The sequence below is a fragment of the Aulonocara stuartgranti genome (assembly GCF_965226115.1).
Source record: "Aulonocara stuartgranti genome assembly, chromosome: 23".
In the NCBI taxonomy this organism is placed as follows: domain Eukaryota; kingdom Metazoa; phylum Chordata; class Actinopteri; order Cichliformes; family Cichlidae; genus Aulonocara; species Aulonocara stuartgranti.
In genome coordinates this window covers 7,648,808-7,672,594 of record NC_138958.1, presented here as the reverse complement: position 1 = coordinate 7,672,594, position 23,787 = coordinate 7,648,808, and the positions used below count along the sequence as shown (strand labels likewise).

General features: G+C 40.4%; 1 protein-coding gene across 8 annotated transcripts in view; it reads right to left on the bottom strand.

The window, feature by feature from the left end:
• The window catches only part of dab1a (DAB adaptor protein 1a), a 232,936-nt gene that overhangs the window by 39,085 nt on the left and 170,064 nt on the right, over positions 1–23,787 (bottom strand). For 7 of the 8 annotated variants that reach the window (XM_082523995.1, XM_082523993.1, XM_082523996.1 and 4 more), the window contains one exon: positions 14,936–15,219. In XM_082523995.1, the coding sequence (XP_082380121.1) occupies positions 14,936–15,005 (70 nt within the window). In that variant the 5' untranslated portion in view covers positions 15,006–15,219. Of the gene's footprint in view, positions 1–14,935; positions 15,220–18,897; positions 19,001–23,787 lie in introns of those variants that run through there. The other variant, XM_082523994.1, reaches the window with a different exon arrangement.

Genomic DNA, 23,787 nt, shown 5'->3' with positions numbered 1-23,787 from the left:
GTTCAAGAATATAAATCACTTATCAAAGAAAAAGGTGGCACTGCAGCAAAAGCTCGAGTTTAAGTATTCCTCTATGTAATCTCTAAGTAGATTTAATGAAGAGCCGGAACAAGCTCATAGTGAATATTAAGATGATTTAGCCAATTTTAAAGCCCTTAAAGGAAAAATAAAAAGGGGTTCAGATGAGTTTTATATCATACAATTAGAGCAACTTTATTCATTTAATTATAAACCAAATAAACTTGATTTTAATGTTTCAGTGAGAGGATTAGTGAAAAACACAATTTGGTATTTTATCTTAATTTAGACTGTTTTGTCAGATACTGTATAATTTGATTGTACTTTTTATGCCCTTCTGAGGATCCATTTGTTCATTGTTATAGCAGTCCACACTGTGTAGGACTTCATCTGTGTGTATTTATATGTATGAGAGTTAAATAACACTGGTTGTGTCCAGATGACTCTGTCTCACTGGAACAGTGATTTTCATTTGAGTTTGACATTTAAGACATGCTTGCTCCATCTGCACCCATCACCATTACTGCTGCTATACTTAGCTCACAATGAAAGGACGAGTGAGAGAGTGAGATAGACAGAGAGTGAGAGTGAGAGAGAGAAGTTGAAATAAAGTCAAGATGGGAAAAAAGAAAGGAAAAGGTAGAGAGGGGTCCAAGGTTACCACTCCTGCTGAGTGGTTTATAATATTACCTTTTGGGAGCATGTTCCATGAAAGACCTCCCTCTGTGTGTGTGTGTGTGTGTGTGCCTGTCTGTGTGCCTGTGTGTGTGTGTGTGTCAGTCAGTGGGGGAAGCATTCAGTCTGCTGTAATTAAATGTCCGCTGTTTCTATGACCCTGCTGAGCTTCAAACACAACTAATGAAAGAATCTTCCATTTCATCTGTCACGGCTGCTCCACAGACACACAAACGCAAACTTGTGTGCCTGCCTCACACTCGCACACAAAGCACTTACAGACTCACGCTCACACGCATCCCACCTACCATACCATAACACTAATGAAAGAAGCTTTTGGAACATCAATCACGGCTGCTCCACAGGTCAACAAACACACAAAAACATGCAATCTTTTCTCAGATCTGTGCAAACTACACTGCAGTGCTACGCTGCTATCGCAATATCTGGAATTCAAGTTTTTACGCTACAGTCAAGCGCTGCGTATCGAGTGTACGTGTGTGTTTGCGGTAGCACTTGGTATGCAGGGTTTGTTCATAACTGTCTGTCTGAAGCAACAAGCAGAGAGGGAGGGAAGGACATAAAGCGAAGAGCAAAGGATGGAAAAACGTGATGGATGGATGAATGAGCGAAGCCTCCATTGGATAAATGTCAGTCAGGTTTAGAGCGATATGACAGGCAGAACCTCCCTGACTCACACACACACACACACACAAACTTTCACATGTGATAGATGGCAGGTGACTGCTGGTACAGTGCGTCTAGCCCTTCAGGAAAGCCCCTAGCATCGCCCCTGGCAACTGTAACCTTTCGCCTCCTGTGCGCCCGTCCATCCCCGTCTTCCCCCTTTTCGCCTCTTCTCCCAACCCTTCTTAGTCTCTGCGTAATTCCACCTCTTTACATGGGTGACATATTGAAATCTTATTTACTTAAATATTTGCCAATGTCTTTCTTCCTGGCAAATCAGGTTATTACTGATTTTTTTGTAGTTTTGGCTGTCACTCATTTCAATTATGATGACATTTTACTTACCAGAGCGACTGTCTGGATTTAGAAATCATAGCTAGAATGAAGTCTGACAGGTCCAAGACAACACGGATCATCTATTGTAATAACAACACCATATAAACCCAATGCACCAAAATCATGATACTGAATCCTCATCAGACAAACTGTGCGCAATCAAAGCTTCTTAAGTGCGCACGGTCTAAGTGGACCACAGCCAGATTACCTGTGGGTTTGTTTACAAGTTGCCTAACTGTCTGTCTTCTAGGTACTTCTCACTTTATCAAGCTGTATCAAATGTATGTTAGACTTACAGATTGATGCAGATACATTCTCATGTATCCAGGCCTGTCACAGATGTATGCAGGGCTCTCCTCAGCAGTGCAGATTTTCATTCAAAAACATTCTGATCATCCAGGCTTAAGGCTGGCAATGAGTGTATAGGTTTTAAGTGTAAGGCCAATAAGGCATAACAGTCTAGTTCATTAATTTCATTAGACGTTAGAGACAGAGGCTATTAGTTTGAGACCACTGAGTAAGAATATGGGAGAGATGCGGCACCTCAATAGCAAAGAAAAGTGAACTCAAGACTTTATTTGATTTCTTGCTGTAAGAGGAGGTTTTTTTGGGCATCATGTCATCTGATATTCCTCGGAAATTAATTAGCTACACAAATGTTGTTGCCACTATCACGCATTTACTTTCATAAGGCCAGCATTGTTTGCAGTGGCTGGTAAAGTGTGGAGCTTGATTCACTGTGCTCCAGATGAAGAAGCACCCAGAGGCTCTTAACTGCAGCTGGGATGGTTCCCAACAAACACTCAACAGCACATGAGGGAACCCGGCAGTTACTCTCCAATTAATCCTGCTTCTAAACCCTGCCGCTGAATGTCTGTGTGCGTTTGTGTCAACACGTGTGGGGTTTTGTGCTTTCCTTACCTATCAGAGACTTGTTCAGATGAAGCGCTCACTCATACCCAATCTCAGACAGACTCTTTTAAATCCACAAAACAGTATGTGCCAAGAAAACAACAAGTTTCCCCTTCAGCTCCATGCTTAATTTTGGCAGATTGATTTGGCACACAAAAGCTCACACTTGACTGAGTATGCACATAAGCGCACGCTACAAAAACACAACCATAGTAGCTGAAGTGAAATAGCAGCTGTAAAATGAGATGATGAAGCACTGCGGCCACTCAATCAAATAAATGAGCGCTGCGCTTTTGCTCATGTACGTTTTTCGGTCCCATTTCCAACACGACTGCGGCTGTGTCTGCCAAATGAAGTTGCTTCTTTGAACCGTTCGTGTTGCGAATGATCTTGATAGGACTGATTTGTGTAATCAGTGTGACTAACTTAGCATCCATTCTTGAAGAGAGCTGCTGCTCACCTGTTGACTATGAACCACAATCATGAAAGGAGATTTCAGAGGGAGCAAATAAGATTAAACAGGTAGAGCGGTGTCTCCCCCCCCCCTTTTATCTGAATTCCTTTTTTCAGGGTCCGTTTTGTGCTTCCTTTCCCCCACTCTCACCTCTCTCCCACCCACCTGGATGACAGGGACGCAGTCAGAGACCTGAGCTCCCTGCGCATGTGTGTTGCTGCACATGTGTCCTGAGGCATCCAGCCATCCTCGCTGGCAGAAAACACAGAACAAATTAGAGCTGAAAAATAAGTTAGGGACAGACGGAGCACATTGCCCATTACCACCACACAGTCAGACACTCACACCTTCTGTCAAGGTGACTTTTGGAAAAGCAAACAGAAAAAAGTTTTGACTCGATTGTATGGTGACAGTTGGGAAAGACACATGAGACCTTCAGATAAAATCTTATTTTTATGGCACACTTTATAGACACATTTATGGTAAGTTTACTTATTTAATTTTTGAAGATCATTTAAATCTGCTGTATTTACTTCTGTAGGGGTTGGTATAATGAGGTAATCCCATATTTCCCCTATCATCATTTCTATAACATGAAACATAACATTGCTGAATTTATCAAATTTATTAGACCACAAATTGTTTTTTGTTTTTTTTTAGAAATCTATCAAAAGCAACTAAATTCACTCAATTGGATTTATATTTTACCTATATTTGAACCAAGACACTGGACTTCTCTGAGAAGTCTAGTAGAACATTCAGCCGCATACGTTTCAGTTTTTCTATTTAAGAATTCAAGTAAATTACTGCAATTTTGCATCTTATTAAAAATAAATAATGATGTGCTTTGCAATTTTTCAGCTTTTTTTGTAAAACAGTAAATCTGAAATAACATAGATAAAAAACAAAAACTATATTGATGGCAGCTTTGACATAAGCATTTCATTGGTAGTTGTCTAATGACTTCTAATGACTAGTGTCTTTTGACTGGATTATTTATTAACTAGAAAATACTTTTGTAAAATATTATTTTGAAACCATAGTTCTTAATTCTATCACACAGTGTTTGGGTTGTTAAGAAGTGTTTTCTTTTATTTGAGCACACTGTCCTTGGACTAAAATGTTTTTTTATTTGCTTGTTTTTTTAGACCATTGAGCTTTTTATAAAGCCACATTGTAAATGCATCTACCTGACTACAGTTAATTTCACTCAAGGTGATATAATCAACAGAATGAGAGAGACGTGGAAGGAAGAGTTGAGTTGCATACAGGAGTATCAACTATTAGCCGTGATGTCCTTCAAATCTCAGGACTGTCTTTCAAATTTATAAAAAAATATTTTTATAAATTTGCTCTCATGTGATGTCTCTTGTTTTTGTCATCTCTTATTGTTTTCTAATTAATGGTGTGTTATTTATTCTCTTTTCTTGAGAAATTCTTTTTGTGCCAATTTGTGTTTTCGATTTTTCAGGACAATGGGTGTTTGTTTTTTTTTACGTATTAACTTCTTTAACATTACTCAGTTTTAATTCAGTTTATTATCTCTCACTTTCTGTTTGGATGTAGTAATCTGTCAAAGCACTTTGTAAACCCGGTTTCAAAAGGTGTTATATAAATATTTTATTTTACTTTATTAGAAATACTATCTGGACATTATATGATCAGGAAAAATGGACAGGCCCTGACATCACCTCATCTACTGGGACTATCCCAGCTTGACTTTGTTTCCTACCGGAAACTATGGTATGCTCAGTTTTTACACTCGCTTGCTACTAAAGCAAAAATCCAGGAAAGCTATTAATACACTAAAAAATAGCAAAAGCAGCACTGGTCTCGCCTCTATGTTCACAATCCTGTCAGGATGATTGCATGCTTACTGACAAACCTGTGTTTTAGGTTCTTTGTAATCCTAAAAAAGTATTTAACTCTATGTACTCACTATGCTGATTAGAAGTTCTCACAGATCTTCCTTACCGTTCATTTTCACCTCAACCTTCTCTATTTTCTCCCTGTTATGAATTAATATGATACCTAAACTAACATGAGGCTATGAGTCTTTTTCCTTCCCATATCTCAGTCTCTTTTCCCAACTATCCAAGCAGTCCTGTGTATATCTAGAAATCTTGGTAGTCAAGCTCTTTTCTCTCTCTGGCAGTAATTAGAAGGTAATTGTTCTCGCAAGCAAAGGGGAACCTGAAAATGTGCATGAGTGTGTGTGTATGTAACTGTGTCTGTGAACATGCATGTGCGTGTATGTTTTCTGATATCTGTGTATCAGGGGTTGGTGTGTGTAAACATGCAGCTAGCATCCTGTCATGTGAGATGTTGAAGCTGTTCCACCCACAGAGTGCTTCAACGAATGCACCTCAGCAGCCGCTAATACACAAGCAGTCGATTCCACGAGTGCAGAAATGTTCACATCCTGCTGCAGAAGAACAGGTAGCTCTCCAAAGTCCTGCACTATGAGCCTCCACAAAATACCTCCTTTTATCAGAAGAAATAGAGAAGGCACCACTTACTTTTTTGTCATTGTTGTTCTCCTTGTCCCTTTCGTGAAAACACAGACACAGGTAGGGATGGGTATCGAAAACCGGTTCTTGTTGAGAACCCGTTCCCACTGTTTCAATTCCTTGGAATTGTTTGCCATTTTTGCAAACGATTCCCTTATCGATTCCAGTCGCCCCGAATGACGTCACCACGTTGCGGAGCATCATTTACCTGGCAGGGCGCCTAAGCGGCTTAAACGCTCAAAAGTTTGGTTATACTTTACGAGAACGGATGACTACAGGGCAACTTGCAATACTTGCAAAGTAGAGATTTCATTTAAGGGAGGAAACACTACGAATATGCAAAAGCATTTGCTCACAAAACACACGATGACCTTAAATGAATGTCGTGTTTTTAATTCCGCTCTGGACTCGTGAAACTCAACCCAGCAGCAGCGGTAACGTTTGCACGTCCTCTCCCGTCAATGCGGCAGGTAAATAATCAACTAACAGTGCATATTATGTTAGCGCGAGCTGTCTTATTACAAAACCTGCCATTACTGTGCATTTAGGTGACCATGATGAGACAGACAGAGTCTGGCTCAGATGCTGGCAGTTGTCGCTGCAGTCTGCCGGCAGCGTCTCCTTTCAGGATAGATGAATGTCACCGAGCAGTGACTAAGTTTGTGGTAGAAGGTTTGCACCCATTTGCCACAGCAGATGCCACGATTTTCGGTAAGTGAATGTGTTTAATTGTAGGCAGGGACATTACTGGATATTCTTGTGTAATTGCTACTGAATAATTTATGTTATACTTTGTTATTGCTACAGAAGAATATTTATTTTATTATTTGACATTTACAATTTTTTTTTCCTGGGGACCCTGTGACACCCCATTGAAGAGCCGTAGGCTGGATCTCTTTAAGATCTCACTGCTGGGTTTGTAAGGCCATGTTACTCCTAAATTTCTATTTTGTTCAAAGAGAAGATATAAAACAAAGTTCTAAGCTAATCAACCTTAGTGTTCTCCTTTTTTAAAAAGAATTGATAAGAGAATTGATAAAGAATCGAATCGTTAAATAGAATCGAAAATGGAATCGGAATCGTGAAAATCTTATCAATACCCATCCCTACACACAGGTCAGTGAGTTCAAGCACTAAAAGACAAATCTAAGTGAAAAGTGGGAAAACTACTTGTTTCTTAAATTCCGCATTCTGTGTGAACAGGAGGCGTGTTTGTAGGAGGATTGTGAACATCTGTGTGTGTGTGTGTGTGTGTGTGTGTGTGTGTGTGTGTGTGTGTGTGTGTGTGTGTGTGTGTGTGTGTGTGTGTGTGATTGTCGCTACTGCTTTCAAAGCATTAGGAAACACAGGTAACTCCTCAAAACACAGCAGTCTTCCTTTCATGCCAAAACGAGGGTGCTAGAACAAAGCCTTCTCTCCTCCCTGTGATATATCCGCCAAAATAGGGAATCACTTGAAGTTGCTGTCCTTCCCCTCTCTACTTTTCTGTGTTGCATCTTGCTTAATGAACCCTCTCCTTTAATTCTCTCAGCCAGAGTCCTGGAAGAGAGGATGGAGTAAAAGAAGACTGGCAAACATTATTCAGCCTGAAAAAGGAGAGGAAGTTCTCCCATCTGTTAGATTGTTTCTATTACTGTGTGTAATCTCCTCACGTTGTCATCAACTCTTTTAAGTAAAAGAAGATTTCTTCTCTTTTTTAAAACTAAATGACATGTTTTTCCAGCAAAAACAGTAGAAACAGAAAGGAAATTTTAATTTTCTATTTTTTGTCAGATACATTAACAACAAAGAAACATGTAAGGAGAGATCTAAAAAAAATGCAGCGACTGTGTAGTTAGAAAGTATGCATCTGCTAGCATTAAACTTCAAATGTATCAGATCATCTGATCACACAAATTTCAGTCTCTTATGTGACAAGATATTTAATTTGCATGCTTCGTGTACACTGGGATTTAAATGTTTCAATTGCACTTCGTATTATCCAGGAGTATATACTTAATGAAATTGCAAACAGTAAGAGACTAGTAGTGATGTGGCACCAGAGAGCATTGAAATTTGAAATCTAGCTACCTGTAGAGACAGGAGTAAAAACTGCTCATAATATAAAGCTGGTGGGTAACAAAGTATCAAATGCCAACTCTGAGGTGAATATCAATTAAAGCAATAACCAATGGGAATGTAGGCTACAACTAACACACATATAATGGAGCAGGAAATGTATAAACAGGATTACCCGCAAAAACACAGCCAGGAAAGTCTACTAGGAAACTGTTACAAAGGAAAGGCCTATAAGAAAGGGGCTTTTTTCCATGTCGTGCTGCACCTTGGCTTGAAAAATGTGCTTCAAAAGAAACATTAATGGAATGAAAAGTGCACAAAGTGATAAATTATGCGGAAAAACACCAATGCATAGTACCCCAAGCTATTTAGCTGTAAAAAACTTAAAAACTTACCCAGCTCGACCAGTTTAGATGATATCACTGTAACTAAAACATCTTAACCAGCAGAAGTGAATACACTACCAAACTGGTACACCAGACAACCTGCAATCAAGTTGAGCTGAAGAGAGATTTTAGCCATATCTCCAAGGTTGTTTTGTCTTTCAGTACAAATCAAAATGAAAATAATAAATGTGACAACACTTGTTCTCTTAAATTTCCTTTAGAGACACAAAATGACATACAGCGTTAGTAGGAACACACTGTAAGAGGATTACATGTACATGCACCTTTTGCAAAGCAGATTTTTCAAACCCATATTCTTTACATCTGCTTGTCTTCAACCCTGTGTTAGCTGCTGATGTGGTGCGTGTCTTGCCGTATACCACCACCAGTTGATCAGTGGAATAATGCGAAATTACTCTCAGGATAGTCGATTATCTGGTTTGATGGAGTGTGCAGAAAGTCAAAGACAAACAACACGGGGACACAAACATGCTGCTGTGCAACAATAAAAGGTCAAGAACTCCATAGCAAACCTTTAGCTCACTTATAACCCCTACAAGAGAATGAAGTGACTGAGTTATACTTTTCAAACAAAGTAATAATTTACAGCATAGATTTAGCTATATTTTACAGCATGTCTCTTAAATGAGCCTTAAACACACTGCGTTATGAAAATGGAAATAGAAAACAGCAGCCTACCAAACCTCTAACAAATAAGAAATGCCCTTTCAGCACACAGTCCTTAAACCAGCACAGCAGGGTGAGACTATCGGCCTCTATTAGAGCCTGTGCGACATTGGGACATTTTCCTTTTGTGCAAATTATGAGCAGGGAGCAAACTGTTGCTATGGAGACAGTAGTTAGTGATGCGGTGAGCAAAGCCACACCAACTTGTGTGGAGGAGAGGACTAAGCTGAACATACTGTGAGGATCACAAGCTCCTGCAGCCACACACACACACAGTCCAAGACTCAGGAAAGCAAATAAAAGGCTTTTACCGATATGTAATTTTCTTTCTGAGTCAGGCATTCTGAATGATAATTTGGTGTGGTCACATCTTAAACCTTGGATGAAGCTTTTTGAACACTCAGGAATAAGGGCAGAAGAGCGTATCATTGAAGCTGCTGCACAGTTAGAGGATGTGGCTTTGCTGAGAGGAATGAGACACCTGCTTGGGAAAAAAAAAAACCAGATCACATCTCACCACCCTTAGTGCCCCTCTTAAGTTATTATAGGGAAGAAAAAAGTGGATGGATAAATAGAGCACACGTTTTCCAGGGATAAAATGATGAGAGGGGATGACAGGAGAGGAGATAGAAGAGGCAATTACCTCTAAATATAGTTTTAGTGCAAACTGAGAGAAAGGCCATGTTTGCAAAGTGTGTGTCACTATGTGAAAGTGAGTGTTGTTTTTTTTGTCTTATATCCCCAAGTATTCACTATTGGCCTCCAATGACAACCACAACAGCAGACAGCCAATTCAATTCAATCTCTGTCTGATTGGAGGGAACAGATCTGATTACCTCTCATAGAAGGCACACACACACACTCAAAATGCCGTTGTTTGTGCTCTAAGATTCCCCAGGGAAAGATGTTAGAGTAAATGGCTGCGGTGATTGTGCCAGATAGACTGGATGTGTGCATAATATCCACACGAAGAAGATAATGTGTTTGCTAATCGCACACCAGAGACAAGCAAACACACACCCACACAATCCACACACACTAACACAAAGGCTAACAGCTGCACAGCTATAACCCTTAACCACTCTTTTCATGCCGGTGGCTGCCAGCTACACTGTAGAAACACCCTCCCACACATCCAGCCAAATCCCGAATCGTGATTTTTCAAAGTTGTGATGACTGCGAGTTTTGACAGCAGCGGAAGTTATTATAACTTGATGTCGCATTAGGAAAGACAGACATGCACTAGTCGATGTTTTATTTGAGCATTTGATAACGTTATGAATGCAATACCGCAAATGAAAATGACAAAACTCTGTATAAGTATAAAAGTCAGTTTTGTAATGTTTACATGTAGCGGTTAGGAAACGAAGCACAATCAAATCATCCAAATGATTGATGGTTACGTGCCAATGCGACTGCTTTTGAAAGACAAGCTTAAGAATGACAGTAACAATTTAGCAACATTTGACAAGCCGCAAACGTTCATTCACGAATCCGACAATGACCACACTTGTTGGAACAACAATACGGGCACAACGCCAGCTTCAAAGAGAAAACCAGAGGGTTTTTTTACGATTTTAAGTTTTTCTTCCATTTAGCTTTATCAAAAGGCAGGAGGCAACATGAAAATTGATGCTCCATCAACTGTGAATAAACAATGCAGACAATTTGTTTTTGTTCAATGTTATACGAGTGACTCAACCTACTCTTGTTTTGACAAGAAACTTTAGATCCTCTGGTGGGTGAACCAAAAGCATAGCATGCATTCAGTACCCATTTACTAACAGCTTAAATCTATTCAGTAATTATTTTAACTGCACTGCATTTTTCACAACTGCATCGTTGTTGAAAGGCTACAGCGATGTAATGTCAGAATGATTTGCGGTAAAAGGCGAAAATGCAATTCAAAGATTCTCCAGAGTTCGGCAATGGTACATCACACTTCATTAGCAGGTGGGCGCTGAAATGTAAAAGTTTAAAGTGGAGACAAAACTGTCTGCAGCTGTTGGCTCTTCACAAATGTCAAATTGGCTTGCTGTTCTAATTTGACATTCACATAAAAGTGTTTGTACTGGCAGACTGTCAACTCCATGTTTTATTAATAATGAAGAATATCAAAATGAGTTTCTTAAAAAAAAAACGTTGGCATACTACTGGAGTCTGCTCATCCCCTTAACGTCAAGGTTGGAATCAGCAGAGAGGGAAATAAACAGCGTGCAAAAATGTGATACAAACAGAAGAGGAGGGAGGCGATAGGAAAAAAAAATCAGAGGGGAATAGCAAGGTGGAAAGATCCAATCTCTCTGGATTTATTAGGGCTTAATAAAGACAATTATGTCTACTTCAGGGATCAAGTCTGACCAATAAGACTGACTAATTTACTGTTAGAGTATCACAACTTGGCAATTATTTCACTACGGTCATGTAAATGCTAAATATCAAAGGTTATCTCTACCCTGTCATAGTAATTCAATAAAACCTTCTGCTAGGGAAGAAAAGAGCTCTTAGAAAAGTGACCCCTGAGCTAGCAATAGAAGCGTAACTGCACTTGTACAAAAAACACATGCGCACAGACCCACACACCGATCACACAACATCTGTGATAAATGTATGACACATAGCAGTCCCACAGTCTTTTTCATTACATTCTTCTCCAAAGAACTCAGAAACAAAGGCCCGAGATTAAACAGCTCTCATTCGCAATGACTCATTAGTCTCACTCACTCCTCACTCTCTTCATGATCAGTCTCTGCTCTGTGTCTCACTTATACAGGACAAGGTCATTTAGGAGTCTGTGGAGTGGGAGAAAGAACGATGAGAACGGGAGAGGAAGGACATTAGAGGAGTAAGGAACTATCCTTCAGGGATTTTCACTACAACAAAACCACTATTTACACCCTAATGACAACCATCTATTCTGTGGATCAATTTTCATTTAAATTCAGCCACTCCAGAGGGACAGAAACCAGAGGACTGGACAAAAACATGTATATGTTCTGCATAAACACAGGTCTTACACATGAAGCACATTAAGGTTTCCTATTCCAAAATCATGCCCGTTGCTTGTGTGTGGTATATGATTGCATTTGACTTTCATCACCCTGCTGAGAGTGTGTGTGTGTATGTGTGTTCATGTCTGTTTGTGTAGATTGGGTGTGCTTGTGTCTGCCTGTTTAGAAGAAAGACCCAGATCAGAAGAGAGATGAATGAACCAATCTCAACAGGTCTGTGGCTGAGCAAATTCTACATCCCATTTGTAAGAGAGACATACAGATAGAGACGAGTTATAAGGTGAGATATATGTACAACTCTGTGTGTGTGTGTGTGTGTGTGTGTGTGTGTGTGTGTGTGTGTGTGTGCGCGCGCGTGTGCGAGAGAGAGAGGGAGAGAGAGAAAGAAAGTGAAAACCCTTAAGTCTCAATGCTGAAGGCAAACCATTCATCTTCCCTCTCATATGCTCTTCTGGGCTTCAATCCCAGTCCCAGTGTGTGTGTGTGTGTGAGTGTGTGTGTGTGTTCGCATCTTCCAAATATGGAGAGCAGTCTGAATGATGAACATGATCTCCATTGCAGCAGAACAATACTATTTCTAAATAGGACATGAGAGGCATTCAGTGTTCCCTCATACACTGTGTATGGGGGAACCAATGCTTGTTTGCAGGGGCTCAGGCGCACCATGTGCAATGAGGCATCTGCTGCAGGTGATAGCGAGTGTGTGTTTCTGTGCAGTTGCGTGCATCCATTAAGTGTCATTCCCAACGGCGTCCAAAGTTTTTGCTACATCAATCAGATGCTTATTCAGAGAATGCTGGGCGTCACTCTTACAGTCGGGCAGGTGGCACCGAGCAGCTGGGTGATGGCTGCCAGCCTGGCCCCTGGCATCACCTCTGCTCTGAGACCGCCCAGGCTTGCTCTCATACACCTGCTAGCTACCTGCCTCTGGAGCTTTTCACACCTGGATATTTTTGCTTCTCACCAAACACAACATCCCAGCACCTGTTTAGTGGAAGCCTACTGTGCTACACCACCTGTTAATTAACTATGAACGGCAGCAGCCCTGCATTCTGTATCCTAATCCACAAAGACACAATTAATAAAGAGAAAAAAGTAGCTCACAAAGCTGTGTTTGCATGTATATGAGTGTGTGTATAACAATCATTTCTAGTCAGGGCTGCAGGTACTACCTTAAAAAGTAGTGATTTATTAAATTCAGAGTAGTCTGAATAATAATTAATACGAGATTAAAAGGTCACCTTTTTTCAATTCTAACATTTTACATATCAGGGCATAATAAAATGAATCATCTGTTCCTTCCCAGGTCTTACATTTTTTTTTTAAATGTAAAAACAGCACATAACAAAATTGCATCATGTCATTATTTATGTCACAGAAATGAACCCAAAATGCAGAAGCCACATGTGGAAAAACTAAGTACACCCTTTACTTTTTCTTGTCGGTTGATTCCTGTAGAAACAGAAAGTACTGCTAATTAACTGCACCTCATTAACTGATAATCAGCAAGTGTGATCCTCTCCATAAAAACAGAGGCTTTGGCAGTTCGCTGGTCTGGAGTATTCAGATGTATGTTAACACAACACAAAGAAGGAATGACATCAGTAATGACCTTAGTGAAGCAATTGCATCACCACATCAATCTGTGAAGGGTAATAAGGCCATTTCCAAACAATGTGAAGTTCACAATTCTATAGTGAGAAAGATAATTCACAACTGGAAAACATTCAAGACAGCTGCCAGTCTTCCCAGGAGTGGACGTCCCAGCAAATTCATTCCCAGGTCAGACATGCAATGTTCACAGAAACTGCAAAAACCCAAGAGCCACATCTCAGACTAAACATGCCTCAGTGAGCATATTAAATATTAAAGTTCATGAGAGTACAATTAGAAAAAGACTGAATGAGTGAAGTGTTGTCAGGAAAAGGCTCTTATCTCTAAAAGATTGGAAAAGCTGCATCTGAATGGACTCAGGAACAATGTCCTTTGAACTGAGGTAGTGATCTCTTGCCATAATCCACAGCACCACTTTTTATTAAACCTGAAGCGTACCAGGACAAATGCCTACTGTCAAGCAAGTGTGGTGGAGAAGTAAAGATCTGAGCTTGTTTTACAGCCATATGACCCAGAGTAAACCATGAACTTCTCTTTATATCAAATTATTCTAAAGTCAAGTGTGAGGAAATCTGTCTGGCGGCTTAAATTTGGCAGCAAGACAATGAACACAAGCACACCAGCAAATCTATAACAAAATGGCTAAAAATAAAAGAAAAATTAAAATAAAACACCAAAAATCAATGTGTTGTAGTGGCCAAAGTCCAGATCTCAACGACATTTGTTTAACAAATGGATGGGATGTACTTAACTTTTCACACACTTCTTCTGAATTCTAGCCTAGTTTTTGTTAAAAAAAAACAAAAACAAAAAACAAAAAATAAAACTTCAACATATTACAGCTATTAACTGTACATAAATCATGGACCAGTCACCATACTGGGACACATTGAGGTCATACGCTGTTTTTTTGTGGATTCCTGTTTTTAAATCTCAAGTTGAGCATTTGAAAACAGACAGGTGGCAGATCTGATCCAAACACTCAGGACAACAGAATTTTAGCAACAATAAGTCACTAGATAGCCATTCTTTATGCCATACCCAGCTTTACCACATTTTACTTTAAATGGGACCAGAACACATATTATGGTGTATTCGATAAAACTCAAAACTACCAGCTAAGATCAGAAACTCACTAAGTAAATGCCTACTGAGGTATTAAATCAAACCCAAAAGAGAAAAAAAACATCCTACACTGTCTGACTTCTTTTTATAACCAGAGAAGTCACCCACTGCTGATGATTATAGAGAAAGCAGACTGAAAGCACCTCCGCAACGGTCTTACTTTTCAGAACCTCGGGCTATGTCTATTTTTTATATACAGTCTGTGGTTACTTGGCTGCCAGTATTGTGCATGCTGAGTCACTTTCATTGTGCTTTTTTGACTTTAATGTCAAAATGCTGCTATGATGAGGGATTTCTCTTGTGATGTGAAACTACTTTCATGTCACAAGAGAAAAATATTTTTTCTCTCCTTGCAGAGTAATCAGTGAATTAACCACATTACCCTTTCAGTTACTCATCAGTTAAATGATGAGTAAACAGTAATATCTTCAAAGTTGTTCCTGACTTTGATGCTGCACTTACCTTTCCTCTTGGAGTCCCGTCTTACGCTGCTGGGCCTGACCGCTGGTTGTAGCTCTGTCTCTGTTGACATCCTCAGGCTCCAACTGGTTTAGACTCCGCTCCGCTTGGCTCAGCTGGGATCGGCTGGGCTCCGAGGGTCCAGTTCACAGCGTCAGTGCCGGCTGTGCGTGCGTGGCCGCCGGGTGTGTGCGTGGAGGCGCCAGGTGTGTGTGTGGGCACACAGGCTCATGGGAGAGGGATGGGCTTTAGCCCTGACACAACATCCTACACACACCCACAGAGAGCTGGAGGAGAAAAGACAGGGAGAAAGAGGTTGGCGTCGGTGAGGTTGCGCTTACTCTTGGCAGGTGAGACCTAGAAAGAGTTCTCAGCAGGCATTAGAATGACTTCGTCTCTGATCTGCTTTGAGAAGATGTTGCCAATGGTAACAGACTAGAGAGACCTCCACTACACTTTCTGCTTTCTATCAATAATGTGCCTCAGCAAGAAATTTTCTTGAGAAAATGTTCTTCCTCTTGAAGCCAGGTAACCAGGAGTCAGATTTAAAAGTACTAATAATGCATTCAAACGTTTACACATGACGTAATCTGTTAGATCATTATTATGTTGGTTTTATCTTCCTATACTCCCCAAATGTTTGGCTATGACATGGGAAGTCACTAACCTAATGTCAGACAGGGTAAGAAACACAAGTGTTTTCAACAAGCAGGTGGAACCAGCAAAGTAGTATCGACAGAATATCTATACCGCTTTATTTGCAGGTAAAGCCAAGCATGAGTTCACCTCCAACATGTTGCAACAATCTCTTATTGCACAGGAAAACTCTGTTTGCACAAACTAAAGGTTTCAGGAAGAAAAATTGTTAGACCCGGTGCCTGTGATAGCAACATCTACCTGCCATACCGCATGCCGCAAAGATAGAACAGTAGAGCAGCATTGGCGCTGCTCTCGCTACTTCTATGACAATGACACAATGCTGCTGGTGAGAGGAAAGAAAAAGACTCACTGGGGATTTTATTTCTCACTTTGAGTCTGAACCAAAAGTAACAGGAAATAACAGCAGGGGAACACGGTTAACCTTGTTTACAGCTATGAACGATTTAATGACCATAAGTGGACCCATACTTGCTGAACAACAAAAGATAAAACAATTATAATTCACAACATTTGCTTTACTTCTTCATAGTTCTGCTAAAGCTTCCAAAGTGTTTTTATTAGCTTGAAAATAATATGCTCGGGTTGAAACATTGCTACAGCACCCTACAGAGCTGAACCAGGAAGTCGAAACAGTGATAGAGAATTATGACAGACAATTTGCTCCCTTTATCTTTTCTAACAGGTCAATTTTTTTAATATTTATGCATTCTGTATCCTGACAGCAATTATCTGATATCTTAGCAATTAACTTGAGGGTTCCGGTGTTATTATTACGAGCACGAACAGAAGCTTAAACTAACAAGACCAAGGTTGTATTAATTTCTTTTTAATGCTAATTCCAGCTGCCCTTCTTAGGACTGACAGGCCCCTTTGGCCCCAGCATTTTGTATTTTTCCTGCCCATCTGCTGCTACTTATTCCTAAGTGTTGACTGGCAGTGACTACCATAACTTAGCAGCCAAAAACACTCAGATTCACACTTTAATGCTGTTGTGTGAATGCATGAAAGCACGCTCATTTACATGTGCACACAAATCCAGAATAGCTTTTTTTTCTTACTTGGAGATGGTAAAGCACAAAGACGGGCAGCTGCAAGCTGACATGCTACATAATGAATCTGACTACCTTCTGAGCTGCTCTTCCAATCTTCTTAGAATATAAGTCTTGACCTCTCTTTCCTTCTCCGTCTCCATCTAACAGTGGCCGAGTGCCGATTTAAACAAAACCAAAAGACTTGTGCTTCTTGGGGAAGAGGGAAATCTCTCTTATTCTATTCCTCCCCCTCTCCACGGTGTTTTTGTGTGAATAGGAGGCCCCTGTAAGCCTTGGGCAAGAACAGATGAATTGAGAGGCTTTTAATTTGCTGCAGACAGAACAGAACAGAGTCCATTTAATTCTGCCAGCAGAGGCCATGTCGGCAAAATGCTGACAATATTCTTTATCTGGTCCAAACACACTGGAAAAGTGTGAGTCACTCCAATTACAGGCATTATCAGCAGCACTGTTCCACCAAATGGATGGAGAGAGAGTGAGTATGAAGAGAGAAGGGTTAGAGGGAAGAGAAACGAACAGAGTGGAAAAAAAGTGAGGGGTGAGGAAACATAGAGCGGGTGAGAAAGACAATGAGCGAGGGGTAAAAGGGGAGAGAAAAAAGCCCAAGGAAGTAAAATCAGAAAAGAAAGGATGGGGTCTGAGCAGCTTCAGCTTCAACCCTGAACATGTCCCCTGTCCGTCTCTTCTCCTTCCTTTTTTTGTTCTCTGAATTTGTTCTCCTCCTTCTAGCTGTGAAGTCTTTCATGAAGCATCTGGAGCTTGTGTTTAAAAAAAAAAAGAAGCAGTCTGTTAATCCTCAAACTGGACCAGAGACGAGGCAGTCCAGCAATTCTCACTGCACACGCACAATCTACAACCAAACGCACACACAAATAAGACCTCGTAGACAAGTTTCTGTAGTGCAACTTTGATTTCACAAACAAATTTAGACCAACTTTAAACTGTGAAATGGGTTCACAGTTTACATCCTGTCTGCAAAATTACTCCTGTAAGAGAACAACTCACTTATTTAAAGATGTTCTACCCATCCAAGCATTACAAGCAAAACAGCCACTACTTCACTGGTGAAAATGAGCAAGAAACAGGATTGTGAGACTGAAAATGAAAAATCTGCTGCAGCACAGCTCTCCAGACATATGGTTGTTTCTCTAGAGACTCGGCGAAGAGTTCTACATCTTAAGCTACCGTCCCTGGAGAGGAGAACAAGCTAATTTCTCAAAACACAGTCCATGTCTAGCTTCAGCTGTACAAATTCCCTGCCTTGAAAGCACGCACAGATAAAGTGAAGGAAAGAGCAGCACCATCAAAAGCCATCGTGAACGCTGTAGTGGTGGTTTGACCTGGAATCAGCGCGCAAGCTAAATGTAGCAGCAGAGCAGGATGTGAACATGGCTTAGTGTGTCTGGATTTAGACAGCAATCTGAAGCCACGCCAGAGGAGAGGCATAGTGCAGGCAAGGAGGAGAAGGGAATGAGCAGTAAATTGGACGTCCGTAAATGGGGCGCTGCCAACAGGCGCTAGCGGGAGATGTGACGATCTGCATGTGTGTGCACGCGCTTCACTGTACTGTATGTGTGTATGACTTCATAAACAGGATGCTGCCAACAGGAGCTTAATGCCCAGAAATCATCTGCAGCTACAGGAAAGTATGCCAAGTTAGTGGAAAGAAAAAAAGAAAGGAAGAGAGAGAGAAAGGGCGTGCTCTCTCTATCCACCTCGCCTTTCTCCCACCTCTCACTCTTACAGGGTAATTGTGTTCCGTCCATCAGGCTCAGAGTTAGATTGCTGGCTCCACTCATTCGGCTCTCCTGCCATCTCAATAATGAATAATCATAAAGACCCCCTCTACACTACTCGCACACGCTGTTCTCAATACTTGTGCTCTGTCCAGCCTACGCGCACACTCACACTTTATCAGTGCTACCTTTGTATCCTGACACCATTGCACCGAGTCCTTATCAGCAGCACGCTTCTCCTCTGAGGTGTATTCGTTGATGAATAACAATGTTGGTACTAAAGGTCAACCAAGTTACATTCTGCTAGGTTTCAGATGTTTTTACAGTGAATGAACGGTGTTCGTTTTAACCATATAAAACAAACAAAATCACATGTAGTTTTAAAGACCCAAACGGCTACATACACCTTTTAAATGTCAACTGACAGAGCACACCATCAAGCCGAGGAGAGAAATAAATGTCAATAAATTTCTGTTCTGTCCAGAAAAAGTATAAAACTTAAAGATATAAAACCTACCAGTTCATGAGCCTTAGCAGATAAAAATATATAGTGTCCACTCAACTTCGGTAGTCCAAAAAGCTCAGGAAGACGAGGCGAGGAACAAAACAGTGGAGCAGAAATGAAGGAAATGAAGAGAAGGAAGGGTAAAAGATCAACTAATAGAGGTTAGAAGAGAAGGCGTGCCTATTGGTGTATGATATAAAAGGTTGTTTGCACTTCTGTAAAAAGACTGGGAGAGTGTGGGATTAAAAAAAAGAGCAAAAAACATGAGGTCTGGACTAAAGTCCAATGCTATGCAAAGATGCTGCATATCACTGCACTTTGTCCAGCATATAACAATAAAAGAAGTGTACTTTCCACAATCTAATCTCCTTTTTGATGAGGGATTTGTGCAGACAGATATAAAGCAATGATGAAAAGAAATGCAATTTCCTGATAAATTTTGTATCAGGGTAACTTCATAGATAATAATCAATAAATCATTAAATGCTTTGGACATGTAAAAGTTCATCTGGCAATGCAGAAGTAATGCCAGTGAAGTGGTTGCAGGGATAGTTGCAGAGGCATACTGCACCGTGAAATCATCTGTGAACTCCTCAATGATCAAATTCTTATCATGAAGCAACTTTGGCACTAGGATGTTTTATCAGCATGATGACATTTTTATTGATCTAAAACAAGACTGTAACCTTTAGCTGATTAATCAGTAACAGCATTAGCCGTTTTTGTACTTCGTTTTTATAGCATTATCTAGTGATGGATTTTCACATCAGGAAAATGTTCCCTTTTTGTCTCATGTAATAGAAACCAAAAATATTTTGGACTGTTGGTTTGGCAACATCACCACCTTGATACTTTGAACTATTGAAAATATGGTGAGGATATTCAATATTTTCTGACATTTTATAGGCCAACCAGAAATTCATAAATATGATGGAAATACTCTTGAGCGACAGCCTTGATCCAAAATTACCCCAATATCATCAAAAGATGTCGATTTTTAATTGCTTTTTAAAAATTAAAGCTCACTCTAGCTACTTGTGCAGCCACATATTGCATTTGTTAGCATTATCCATCCCTGGTATCATGGGTCAACACAGTTATCACACGCTGAGAAGCAACTGTCAAAATGCATGTGATCACCGCTCACCACGTCATAATGAAGCTAAAGTATTATATAGCAGCTGCGTGGTAAAAGGGCATTTTTGACATTGATCTAAATAGCCAGTCCACCCACGCTGCACATTAGCCTAGCTGAATTTCTGAGAATTCCTTTTGGGGCTGGGGGAAGAAAAAGAAAAATTGCAATTCCAACAGCGGTTACATGACAAAAAAGAAGGCCTCAAAATTGTTACTGCAGCTGTCTAGTGGCTGAAACACCAGCCTGGAGTTCTATAAGAACAAGTGTGCCTCTAGTTCAGCAGGCAGTCAGCCAGGCCACCATTCAGCACAACAACACATTGCAAGAGACACGGGTTCTGAGCTGCTCTAGGTGCTCCACATGGCTCCCTGCCTGCATGAATGACTAGAAGGAACATTCAGTGGGGGTCTCATCAGGAAAAGGTAAACATACACACATGCACACAATCACACACACACACTTTCCCACCCACAACCTCTTGCCAAAAATAGAATACCCCACAAGATGACAGGCTCACTTGCACGTGCATATCACAATTTAACACAAAATATACACATACGGATACAAACGCGCACATCATCTTAACCTAACCTATTTACAGACACAGGGCTGTAGATATCAAAGGGTTGTGCTTTCTTTTGGGATTTCCTCCTTTCTCATGTTTTAAGGGGAAATAGATGAAAACGAATCCCGTTCTCCTTGCACCTCCCCTGTGTATGTGAGTGTGAGTGTCTCCTCTGACTTGTTAATGTGCTACATTTTAAATTGGTCCTGCTAAGCAATGTGTGTAAGACTGTCTTTTTCATGCAAAGAGGAACCAGCAGCTTTTCCGACAGACTGTGGATATGCCTTTATCACCAAACCTGCACTCTGATTCCACCTCTGTGTCTGCATGTCTGACTGACTGATCCTCTCACTGCCTCCTTCATCTCTACTCCCTTGTTCTACTACAGCAACCCACATCATTCTCAGCTTCTCTATTTACACATGCCCAAACTATTTGCTGATGTGTAAGGTTGGATTTACGGTGTGACATCGTTTAGTAATGCATCCTTTTATTTGGTTGTGCTGTGGCCTTTCTCCTATTTGTCTCTGAAGCGGTATGACTTCAGATGGCCTTCACACAGGCAGACCTGCTGGATGTTATTTCCCATTCCCAACACTAAGCAACATGTGGAAGTGGAATTGTAGCTTCATCCCTCACAGGAATGATTCAGTGATTTATGGTTGCTTGTAGTGAAAAGAAACAGGCAATTGTCAGCAATATGGAAATGGATTTTCACGAATGACGGAGCACAGTGCAAACATACACCATACCCCGTGACTACCATTTCCCTGACCCCTCAGATACAAAAAAATATATAACTTTTATTCATTTTCATGGGGTCTTTACCTATTTAATTTTATGCATCAGTGGTGGGTGAATGAATAAATAAATTGTGTATACGGAATGACAGAAGGCACAATAAAGAAGTGCATAGGAGGTTTTGCAATGGAGGTAGAGAAATGAACCATGCTTGGCTAAATACTGGCATAATTTAGAGTTTGGCCCGTTGCAGTCAGAATATCCCCAGCAGCTCTAAAGCCAGAGGTCACTCTTTTTTTCTACAAAACCATCATCACTGCATTCTGGTGCTGGCCTGGTAAAAGTGTCTACTCAATATGATTTAGATCCCTTACAGCCCCTCTGGACGCCCATCAGCAGAGCCTAAAGTGAGTGATGGATTTGCTACATATGTGGAGTGGAAGAGAAGAGAGGAGGATTCTGGTGCATAAAAATAGAGCCAGAGCCTGCTGGAGCACAAGAGTAAGACTTAATGAGGGATGCAATCATCAATTATTCAAAACACTTAATCATGGTGTCGCACGGTGCTGTTGCACAAACACATGTGCGCACACACACACACACACACACACACACACACACACACACACACACACACGGACATACCACAGGCTTGTTAAACTGTGCCTCTAAAGGCAGACATTGAGAGAGAGATTGATGGATGTAAAGGGGAATACAGACATGGGATTACTGTTGCTTTATTGTGTATGTGGACATTTTCTCCTACAAATATTACACAATAAAAAAAATAGGATGAAACCTCTCCCACTGCTTATATACAAGTTTTATTATAATGACAATTATCTCTTTAGATATAATCAATAAATTGGTCTTAGTACTGTAATTGATTCAATATATTAGTTATAATGTATTAGCTACTAAAAATCTGCTGTAGTACCAGCAAGTGCCAGTAGCTGGAGACTCTTACTCTGACATGAAAAGAAAAAACTTATCTGACTGCACTCCAGTTGAGCTATTTGAAGGAAAACATCTATAATGCTAATAGAAGCCACAGCTGAATATATAAGTTGCAGATGTCTATGGGGGATTATTTTGCAGATGCCCGCGCAGAGTCAGTCGGACCAGTTGGACCAGTGGATACCTGCTGATGTGTAAACTGTAACAATCCTGTCAGAAAACTGAGAGCTTATGTTGCAAATGTTCACATCAACTTTGCCTTAATTTCACCCATTTCCAACACTTACCATTACCAGCACAATAATGTGATGAACTACCAGAGACATTGGCCCGCTTTGTCTATGAATACATTTCAATGGAATACTGGAAAAAATTGACTGACAAAGGTTGTGCGATATTATTTGTGGACATCTGTTGGATCTGAACAGCTGTCTCCAGCAGCTGTACTGACATTAACTATGATAAACAAAGCACGATCCCATCTTGCAGATACCGTATGCATATTTTATATTAACAGTTAAAACTATTTGATGTGAAGCCATGAGGAGAATACAACTTGAGCACTTCATCACCATTAATAGATTAAAAATGGTTCTGACTGTAATTGTTAGATATGGCCAACAAATCTAGTCAGATCTAATTTATATCCTCCACTGAAGCCATAAAGTTGTGTAGCCATTTGATTTGATGTCATTTTTTTCTTGTTCAAACTATGGAAATTGCAGACATTTTGCATACTCTGTTCAGAGGCACCTGCCAGCTGGTTGATTTAACATTAACCTAGCTTACCCCTGCTACATGCTGCTCATCTCTCTAGGTATTTCAATCGAGTTGACTGAAGTACAGTAAGAGATTTTCAAGTTTGATTTATGCATCCATAGCCACTTTACAGGTTTTCAATAACATCAACAACACACAGACTCCTGACAGATTAAACAGTAAGTAAATGATTGCTATTATAGTGTTAGATGCTTGAGAAATTAGCACATGTAAAGAAGTAATTTTGATACATTTTGAACAGTGCTCCTGGTTGGCACTGGTCTGATCCATGATGCTACAATATGCAACTTAAAGGAGTAACTAATCTGCTAGTAAGTATCCAAGTATCGATTGTTTTTTAATAACCCAACAGGAAGCTGGAGCTACTGCGATGGACTGCAAAGAACCAAAAACACATCGGGCATGGTCATAATTAATGTGGATCATTACAGTATTTTCATATGCCCAGTAGTGGTACTCTTTGTAGCATCTCACGAGGATGTTTTAGTTCTTGTAGGTGTAAAATCCCAAAGTTCTGCCTAATCTCTCTACTTGCTTTTGAGTCAGAAAGGAAAGACAGGATACAGAGAAGGGAAAGAACTAGATGTTTGCAGAGCAGAGAAAGTAGAGACTAAAAGAAGCTAAGAATGCTTCAGGCTAGACCTTCAAAAGTGACATCCCAAAACTTCTTCAACTGCAAGCCGCTGGCGAGCCTTAACTCAACAGCTCACTGCCTGCAATT